This window comes from Primulina huaijiensis, chromosome 1, assembly GCF_012295235.1.
Source record: "Primulina huaijiensis isolate GDHJ02 chromosome 1, ASM1229523v2, whole genome shotgun sequence".
NCBI classification, from domain to species: Eukaryota; Viridiplantae; Streptophyta; class Magnoliopsida; order Lamiales; family Gesneriaceae; genus Primulina; species Primulina huaijiensis.
Window position 1 is genome coordinate 20,813,054 of NC_133306.1, and position 10,998 is coordinate 20,824,051.

At 31.4% G+C, this 10,998-nt stretch overlaps 1 protein-coding gene across 7 annotated transcripts in view; it reads left to right on the top strand.

The window, feature by feature from the left end:
- The first annotated feature begins 1,953 nt into the window (after nt 1-1,953).
- Nucleotides 1,954-10,998, top strand: part of LOC140983747 (AUGMIN subunit 8-like) — a 12,070-nt gene continuing 3,025 nt past the window's right edge. For 2 of the 7 annotated variants that reach the window (XR_012176500.1, XM_073450880.1), the window contains exons 1-4: nt 3,252-5,069; nt 5,441-5,560; nt 7,968-8,084; nt 8,160-8,249. Coding sequence is in view for 1 of the 7 variants with exons in the window: in XM_073450880.1 (XP_073306981.1) it covers nt 3,795-5,069; nt 5,441-5,560; nt 7,968-8,084; nt 8,160-8,249 (1,602 nt within the window). In the remaining 6 variants the exon portion in view is untranslated. The other 5 variants (XR_012176502.1, XR_012176504.1, XR_012176506.1 and 2 more) reach the window with 5 other exon arrangements.

Genomic DNA, 10,998 nt, shown 5'->3' on the forward strand with positions numbered 1-10,998 from the left:
AGTTAGGTTAGATTCAGGTCAAGTCGAAAATTTTAATTTTAAAAAAAATATAATTAATAAATATTGCCTACATTTTTATATATTGTATATTCAAAATTTTTTTATTGTATATTTATATCATAAATTTTCATTGTTTAATATTTATTTGAACATCTTTTATTTTTTAAACAATTTTTTATTTGATTTAATAAGTATATTTTATTTTTCTACCATTAGATTTTCAAATTTAAATCATATATATGAGGGAGATTTTGTATTATGTGTTTAAATTAAATTTTTTGAATTTTATTTATTTTTCTTTAAAAAAATCAAAATCGAGTTGATCGGGTTAGGGTTCGGGTTGACTCATGTTCGGATTGGACAATTTTTGAATAGTACTAATGCTCAACCCGACCCAACCCAATCGAATTGACACCCCTAAAAGAGCAATGTATAATATAGCATGTCTCATGTGAAATGTGACAGCATGTCTCATGTGAGACCATCACAAATTTAAAATTATGAGACAGATCGATTCTGTTCATACTTACGACGAAAATATTACTTTTGACATAAAATAATAATATTTTTTCATGAGTTAAATTGAATTAAATATTTTACTTATATAATTGATCCGTTAAACAGTCATATACGAATTTTTGTGAAATTTTAAATGCAGCAAAATGATCATAAACATTGGTTGGTCATTTTAGTTTTTGTATATTTTTAGTATTATTATTATTATACGATTTATAATTGGAAGATATTAATATGTCTTGTACATTTACTCAATAAAATAAAATATACACGCTGCATTCGTGCAACAAATATTTATCCGTGCTAGATTTATTTTGTAATTATTAAATGTACCACCTGTCCAAATTTTCAAAGGCCTCGTCAATATCTAATTATTTTCAGCATTTTATTTTTATATAAAATAAATTTCAATAGAAAATTCGAAACCTTTCATTTTAGAGAAAAATTATGTGAGACGGTCTCACGGGTCATATTTTATGAGACGGATCTTTTATTTGGGTCATCCATGAAAAAATATTACTTTTTATGATAAAAATATTATTTTTTATTGTGAATATCGGTAGGATTGACCCGTCTCACAGATAAAGATTCGTGAGATCGTCTCATAAGAGACATACTCTTCATTTTAATCAGACTTACCCCTGTTTATTTATTTTATTAATAAATATAAATTATATTTAATAAATTTAGTAGTATAATATTATTTATACTTGATTAAATAAAAAAATTTGTGCAATAAATTACTGCACTTTGGGACTCGATCAAGGGAATTAATAGGTCAATTATGTAATATCGGATTATTCCATGTTATATCTAAAATATTTCTCCTTCTATGATGTTAAATATTAGCTTTTGAGTCATTAACATATATCCAATTTTCATAAAAATATAAAAAACTCATATGATCTAATGATATTAAAATAAAAAAATAAACTAATATCCGAGTTTGCCACATGGAAACTGACGAATTTTTCGAATCGACTTAAAAAAATATTTGATTGATATTCGAGTTTATCGAAATCAAATTGAAATTAAAATATGTTTCAACTTTTTTTATAACTAAATTCGAAATCAAATAAAATTATTCATTACACACAGAAAATATTATTGTCTAGTCCAATCCCCATAAATCGACCAGTGATCACTCAGTCCCGAAATTAGAGAAAATTAATTACGAAAAGTTTATTTAAAGTTTTTCTAATTAATAAAATAGACAAAAACTTGTGTGAGACGGTCTCACGGGTCGTATTTTGTGAGACAAATATCTTATTTGGGTCATCAATGAAAAAATATTAATTTTAATGTTAAGAGTATTATTTTTTATTGTAAATATCGATAAGGTTGACCGTCTCACAGATAAAGATTCATGAGATCATCTCAAAAAGAGTTGTTCAATAAAATAAAATTTAGGTGGCGCGAAATTAACTTCCGCCTCGTCTCCTGTCTCGCTCGTCAACCTCTCACGCTCATTAACTGAAAATTCTTGTTTCAAATTTTCTTCGTACTTTTTCTTCTTCGGAAAACGACTGTAAAAACAATTATAAGTGCTTCATGGTTTACAAAATTGCTCCAGATTCCGCAGAAATTTGGTTAATCTTCGTTTCCGGGAAGTACGGGTTTTCTGGTTACGGCTGATGTATGTTTAACTTGTGTCTTTGGTTTAATTTTATTTTATTATGGAAGCAATTATTTCTGCAAATTTTTGTCTATATTCGTCACTTTTGCACCGTTTGTTTGTTTGGGTTTTTTTTTTTGTTTGGATAAAAGCCGTTTTTGTTATTCTCGATCGCTGCTTTTCATAATGAGTAAGCTTGGACGGGATCTTTAATTTGTTTCATTTTCCAGGGTTTTGAGTGGTGGAAGCTGAATTAATAAGTATGAAGGGGATTTTAAATTATGAGGATTTTTTTGGTTTTTTCCTTTTGTTGGACAATTTCACCATTTAATCATAACTTGGAGTAAGGTAATTTTTTAAGCTGTTACGTGAAATCTACATAATTTTTCAAATTTGGGAACAAAATCTGAGAAGACAAGGCACAGAGCATCTTTATATGTATTCTCTCATGTAAAATTCCTCGATATTTTCATCAAGTTCGCATCGAATTTTGTTTCGTCAGCGAAATGGAAATAAAGAAATGGGGGGTTGGTCAAGAAATATTGTTGTTTTACACATTATTATGTATATGAATGGCTAAAAATACTGTTTGACTGTAATCTGTAATAGTACTTTAATCTCCAAGGACGGACGATGATCTCTACCCGCACGTGACTCCGACCACCGTGTTTAGTTCCCATTTTCCTAGAATTATTTTGAGTTGATTTCCCTTGTTTGCATTATTGTAAATATTCTTATTGCATTGTGTGTGAGAAGATTCACACTATTAAATTTTCTGTGCATATATATATGTGGGGCTGTAGGGTTTTTTTCAGTGAAGATATTACTTCCAGGCTTCCAGCTATCGTTTTTCCTTTTTATGGAAAGTGGTTGGTTAGGCGAAAGAAGGAACAGGACAGAGGGACAAGAGCAACGCTCTAAATGTGAGTTCTACGTGTATGTATATTCCGTGGGGGTGGGGGGACTGTGTTTGGGAGGCAGCTCCAGCACAGCTAACCATGGCATTCCCGCGAGAGGGACTAATGCTTGGGACCATAAACAAAAGAGTGGAAGAAGAAAAGGAAGTAAGATATAAATGACAACTAAAAGCAAGTGAGGGGTCTTTCTTATACTACATATTTTCCCATTTCTTAATCTACTTTTTTTTCCCTTCTTCTTCTCCAACGCTTCCCTAAGTCTGAAAAAGGGACTCATTTTACTGTGTCTTCCACTTTTGATATTGTAAATCGAAAATTCGTATTAGCTTTCCTTATTTCATTTGATTACATTGTCTTTACTTTTGCCAAGGTGTGCGATCTGTCTTGACATTAGTTGGGTTTAGTTTTATTGACTTAGGAGAGACAATTGTAATTGTTGATTGAAGTTATCGAATTCGATGTTGTTGAGATCTGAGTGTCGTTAAAGATGTATTCTTTTGACCATCATTCTCTTTTTCATGGTGCACTTTACTTTTTCTTTATCCATTTTCCAATTTATAGCATCACACTTTTGACTGCGAATATGTGTTGCAGATAATGAGCCCGGAAATTATCCTTCTTTTAGAGCAATTGGTGTGGTTAATAATATATTGATCGGGTTTTGTGAAAGCCTGATGAAAAGTATGTTTACGGTCGTAAATAACATATGAGAAAGACATCAATGTGGTCTGATTTGCGCAGTTTGGATGGACACATGTGAAGTACCGCAAGCATTAGAGAAGCAATCTACGTCAGATGCAACCAAACGTCCATTGATTCGAGCTGTTAACAATCATGGAAACCTCCGGTCCCGAATCAGAGAAGTTAGTTCTAGGTACAAGTCACCCACACGGTCCATTGTACCAAAACGCTGCCCTTCGACCAATACCAGCTGGACATCTCCAACCTCAACTGTATCTGGTCCAAAGAGGGCTGTATCAGCAGAAAGAAAGCGCTCCCTTGGACCATTATCACCACCCAGTCCATGTCCATCAACGCCAGTGCAGGATACATCCTCAGAAATGCTACTGGCCACGAAAAAGATTGTGGGCAATAAGTTACCGGAATCTTTAAGGCCATTTGCAATGCGGAGTCTCAGTATTTCTTTTAAATCTGATATCATATCTGTCCCTATGAGCAAGAGAGAAAAACCGGTTTCAAACATTCCCTCTGACCGAGCTCTGAGGCCTTCATCAAACATAGCTCATAAACAGGCCGAACTAGCTGCTTCAAGAAAACCCACGCCAGTGAGAACGAGTACTCCAAATAAAGTAAAAAGGTCTTCTGACAAATCAGAGAATTCTAAACCCAATGATAGTATACCTGCTTGTCTGGTGGATCAGCATCAATGGCCAAGAAGAGTAAACGGAAGGGCAAGTTCTACTGCTTTGAAGAGAAATATCAATCTGACTGATAAGATAAGCAAAACTGTATTTTTATCCCATTCCATTAAGTCTGAATCTTACCCCAGGAGATTGTCTTCGGATGGGACTAGCAAACCTTTACAAAAATTTACCAGTGATTTGTTAATGTTAAGAACTTGCTGTGACAGTTGCAAAGTTATGTTGAATGGATGCTCATCTGATGATAGTTCTACGATGACGCAGTCTGCCTTTTCAATTTCACCAGATAAAACGCTATTGATGTGCGCTGCAGCAAGAGCTCAATCTTTGCCAACTTCTGGATTGCACCCTCCATCGCCACCTGTGTCTAGGGGGATAAGTCCAGCTACAAATAAGGTTGGCAAGCCTTCTTCTAGAGGACCCAGTCCTGTTCGGGCAAGGCCATCCGGCCCATCCCGACAACCTCAGAGTTCAACTTCTGTTCTTAGCTTTATTGCTGATATTAAGAAAGGAAATAAGGCTGCAAATCACATCGAAGACGTGCATCAGCTGCGGTTGTTGTACAATAGACATTTACAATGGCGTTATGCAAATGCCAGAAGTGATGCTGTGTTGCAATCACTAAAAGTAAAATCAGAGGTTCGAGTCTATCTCTATAAAACTCTAGCAAGCATTTTTTAATGTTTCACTTAAAATCAATGCGTTTTTCATCGTCTGATTCAGGTATAAATTTTTTAAACCAAGTTCCAAATTCTTCTCTTTCGGCACAATTTACTGCAGTTTTCGTGCTTTGACTGTATTTGCTCAGAATTACATATTCTATAATTGGTAGAGGCTACTCACTGGATTGTTTTCAACTAAAAGTGTTACATGTTCTCTCAAATCTTAACCATCGAAACAGTTAATTATGAGATGAATTAAATGGTGATGGTGATAGTGATGATGCTATTTTATCCTTTATCTTCTGAATTAAATTCATCTTCATGTGGCCATAATCCCATCAATTGCAGAAAATATTGTATAGCATTTGGAGGAAAATTGCATATATGTTGGACTTGGCAACTGCAAAAAGGATACACCTTCAGCAGCTGAGGCTCATCCTGAAACTTTACTCAATTTCGGACAGTCAAGTAATCCCTCTCTTTTTCTCATGGTAGTAAATGACTTAGAGTCAACGGTTTTGAGTTTTTCAAATTTCTTCCTGAATAATGCGGGTTAGTTTCAAAGCATCTTGTTTTGACCTGATTTGATGCTTGGTAGGTTATTGTAACACATTATTTATCCAGAAAAGGCATTATAGGCTTTATAGCTGTGAGTACCAAAAATTCGTGAGTGTGGTAATATATCTGATGGGTATAGGAAAACATGATACGTAATTTGGAGACGTGGGTGACACTGCATGCCTTGCATTAAATTGCTATTTGGTAACATCGTAGGGATTTTATCCTGGTTTACTATTCAACTTTTGGAATCAAGATTCACACTTGTCAATAGCTTTGGGACTTGTCATGTTGACGTTTCAGAATCAGTCAAATTGCATGATTATGTATAGGATGATTTATGCCCCTATTTAGTTAACTTTTCACCGTTAATTCAATATAAAATGTCATATATTACCTTTGCGCTCACGAGGCACAGTAGTTTCATGCTGATAAAGATAGCAGGCCCGTAACTATATTTTTACAATTATATAGTCTGACAGAGATATTTCGTGCTGATAAAGAATCTTGAAGTAAAGGTTCCCACAGTTGTTTTGGATGAGGATAATTGTAGAGATTGACAGATTCAGAGAAATGGAGATTCTCGAACAAAGGGGGCAACGTTTTGAATATTACCTGGGCAGAAATAAACAAGCTGACAGACTGAAACATCTTAGTGACTTGATAAAAATCTACAAGTAGCTCTCATGATAGCAGTGGCTAGGGGTCAAGTGAAAGGTAAATTTAAAGATTGCCTTGCCACCAGAGAATACTTTCTCTGACGATGCTATACTGGCTCTTTAATTGGAAGACCATCTGCTACGGAGACCCTGAAATTTTGAAGGCTTGGTTCCTCTATAGGGATCTAACATCAGGCATGAATCAGGGCCTAAGATCAATTGTTCTGAAAGGGGACAGCAGGTGAATATTTATGCTAAACTTTGTTGGTGTCTAAAGATAGAACACCCTAGTTAGACAAGAGATGGTTATCAACTCAATTACTCAAGAACTTAAGATGTTCTTGTCTTTCCGGGATATGAAGGGACAGAGAGGCCAATATTCTCGTGAACAAATGAAGGGCAGAAATACGAATATGATTAGGAAAATTCCAGAATAAATGATATTGGCAGTGAGAAAAAGGAGACACTACCAAGTAGTTTGAAGAGTAGAAAAATTGATGATAAATGATATTGGCAGTGAGAAAAAGGCAGACACTACCAAGTAGTTTTAAGAGTAGAAAACTTGATGAGTTGCTTATGACAATTGAAAAACTCCTGGTTTAATTTGGTGCATGCTTCATGATGCAACTGGAGATGTTCCAAGAAATCATTTGCATCGGGAATAAAATTTAGGGAAAATAGTGAATGGTTAAACATAGCCATCACACCAAGGAATTATTGCAAATAGTACTTAATTTCTCAGGAAATAGTTCTCACTACATAGCAACTTCTGACATATTGAAAATTGTTGAGAAAGCAAATAATTGCATTATCGATTAATTGAAAGACGTGCAATTTAATATGTTTCATAAAAATTTCCTAATGGAAAAGGTGAACTGAATGTCAAGGTTGTCACCACATTAAATTCCGATTTCTTGGTTATTCTAGAGAATGAGAAACAGATGATCTTATCTCCTCATATGTGCTATCAAAATTTCTGGTTCTCTTGAATGATTTTTTTGCATTAGTCTTACAAATAATGTTGTCAATGATACAGATGTGGGAAATGTAGGCTTAAAGAATAATGATAGTTCCATTATTAAAATTGTTTATTCCAGCAGGATTAGGAAGAAAAGAGTAGAAGGGGGTAAATAAAATGTAAAGGAGAGAGAGTTGGGATTCATTCTGTTACTTCGAGTAATTAGACCAGCTTTTGCTGGGAAGACAGGGAGATATATTTGTACAGAGATTACTCTTGGGAGAATAATTCCATTATTGTTCCGTATTTCTTGTTTTACTTACTGAATTGTTTTTTATTCAATTGACGACTGTAATAGTCATGAAATGAGTTTATGAAATTAATGATTGGTTTCATAACTTTATCAGGGTGATAATCTTTTTTTTTTGTTATTAACCAGATGATTTCAGTTATGAACCCATTGGCATGGTGGGAGTTGCTGTTGTTTTTCAGTGATTTACTTGCTTAGCTTCTAAAAGATTATGTCTCTCTTAATAGGCATCTCAGCACTAATTTCCCATTGGTCATGTTTTTCCTGATTTTTATGTATTCTAAACAATGGTCATATATGCATGGAACTGTATATTTTTCTCACGTCATTCTGTATTTATAGGAAACTGCTAGTTTAGATATTTATTAACTCAAAATGCAACTTTCTCAGCTGACTTGTCTTGATCAGTGGGCTTTGGTCGAAAGAGACCATGCCAACTCATTAACCTTGGTCATCCAAGATCTGCAAGCTGGTATCATCCGTATACCAGTCACTGGAGGAGCAAGGGTATTTCAGCTGATTAGCTCTTCATATTCAATTTTATAATGCAATAGTCATTAAAGTCAATCTATTCTTTTACAGGGAGATATTGAAAGTATTAAGGCAGCTGTATGCTCTGTTGTTGATGTGATGCAGGCTACAGGATCCTCTTTATGTTCCATTATCTCACAGGTGAGACAACTTTCGGCATGATGTTATACATTTTAATGCACTAGGAATGTACACGTGCGATGCACGTGGGTGACTAATAATGAAAAAGATAATAATGAGAATTATATAATGTTTAAAATCGTTCGACTAACATCATGTGTATAAGTATTTATCAATTTAAATATATCAAAACACAATACATAAAAATACATCATGACAATAAATCATATATATTCACTTATTTATATGACATTTTTCAATCCGCGACTTAATGACAGCTCTCTTAAATGATAAATCAGTAAAAATATTTTTCATCCAACTATCATTCAAAATGAAAAACAATAAAAATAAAATTAACAGAATAGTGAATTATACCAAAATCAAAACTAAAAAGTACTTAAATGGAATACACATAGACAAACGTCAAATAAAATTCTCTTAAGTTACTAAAGTATCATAATAATGTTAAAATAAAATTATTAAACTTTTTATTAAGTTAAATATACTTTTGTTTTTGCTAAATTTTAACTCATTGCGGATTTTATTTAATTTCTATGTTTTTTTAAGAATACATATTCTAGATAATTAATTTTATATCAGAATCAATCATTTAAATTAATATTAGTGATTAATAATTTCAGTGAAATAAAATTTTAACATAATATCACTCAAATAAATATGTATAGTAAAACACAAATATAAATAAAATATATAATACTCAGTTAAAAAATATTATATGTAAAATTGTAATTTACAACAAATGATAATTCATATTTATTATAAAGATTATATTGATTAATTTTTTTTAAGGATTATATCATAAATTTAGTTCAAAAATAGAAAATAATTTTCATTCTTTTTAATTTATCTTTACTTTTTCTCTTTTGAATAAAGTTGAAATAAATCAAACTAATCAAATTATACTGTAAATAAAATATAAAATTTTTTTTTTGACAAAAAACACATAGAATCTACATGCACGTAGTGTTCATTTTTATTGGAAAAATATCATAAGAAAAATGACATTTACTGACACAATTTTAATGAAACTTGTAGAAAAGTATAAGCTTGAGATATATATTGAGATATTAAATAAATATCATAATTTATGAAATTAAAATGAAATAAAGTATCATATTAAGGTATTTTGTAATATTTGTCGTTAATTCAACCAAATAATGATATAAGGTTACTATCATTTTCAATCTCAATCTTTAAATTTATTTTTCTCAAATAATTTACAACATGTTATTAATTTAGTTAAATTAACATAATATTAACCTGAGTTATACACGATCACAAATCAAATGATCTCATCCGAAAGCAAACCGATATACTATCCTAACCACACTTTATCCCCACTATTTCATCATGAAAAATTTTGAGTGGAGGTGATAGTGACAATCATTTACCCACACATACGCTTCGTTGAATTGCAATAATGTAGGACTGAGTGCTTACCGCTTTACCAGAAGCTATAGTTGGTGGTAATGGTGCAACTCAAATCTTTTAAACTGCACAGCAACTCAAGCTTCACGGTTCGATCGCTCTACCAAGCATGGACAATTATTGCACCCAACAAATAATAATAATAATAATAATAATATATTTTTATTAGTAATCATGACTTAATTAATGTGGTGTGGTACATCAGTAATATTTAAACAATGAGGTTAAAAGTTCTTAATATAACAAAACTAAAATAAATATAGATTAATATATCATTCGGAAGAGGAGAACTTAAAATAACTATCAAAATAAATCTTTGGAAACTAATATAATCTCATAATTTGTGAAAAATGATAAATATATTATATAGATTAACTGAACTGTAAAAAAGATGAAGGAAAAGAAACGGTAACAAAACACAAACTATCGATAAATTAAACTAATTAAATCAAAGAACTAACGTAACATCAAAAAATTAAATAAAAAAACTCATAGAAAGAGGAAAATAAATAATCACTAAAATAAAATGAAACACCAAAAGATCCAATTGATTAAACAAATTAATGTATGAAAGTAAAATAAATATAGACTATATAGTTTGGATAGTGGAGTTCAAAATAACCATTAAAATAAATTCTTAGGGACCAAGATAAAATCTTCAAATTTTGTGAAAAGTGACAAGAATTATTAAATCAAAGAAACTAGCGTAACATCAAATAATTAAGTAAAAAAACTCATAGAAAGGAGAAAATAGATAATCACTAAAATAAAATGAAACACTAAAAGATCCAATAAATTAAACAAATTAATGTTATAAAAGTAAATAAATATAGACTATATAGTTTGGATAGATGATCTCAAAATAATCATCAAAATAAATCCTTAGAGACCAAGATATAATCTTCAAATCTCGTGAAAAGTGACAAGAATTAACTTAAATCTGAAAAAAAATAAGAATAAGCCATGTAGAACCGCAAGGTTATTAAAAGTAAAATAAATATAGACTATATAATTTGGAAAAATAACCATCAAAATAAATCCTCAGAGATTTTCAAATTTTGTGAAAAAGTGACCAGAATTAACCGAACTTTGGAAAAAAACAAGAAGTCATGTAGAACCGCAAGATGGAAAAAGTAGAAATGAATTCAATGTTTTCAATGAATATTAATGCTCTTATGTTAATAATAAGTAATTAGTTATAGTTATTTAAGATAAACAAGGAAATTACAAGTTAACTCATATAAGAATACAACTTGTTAAGCTAGATAAAGAAGGACATATAGGGAAATTCACAATTGGAAGTGGTATATTTATATACTAA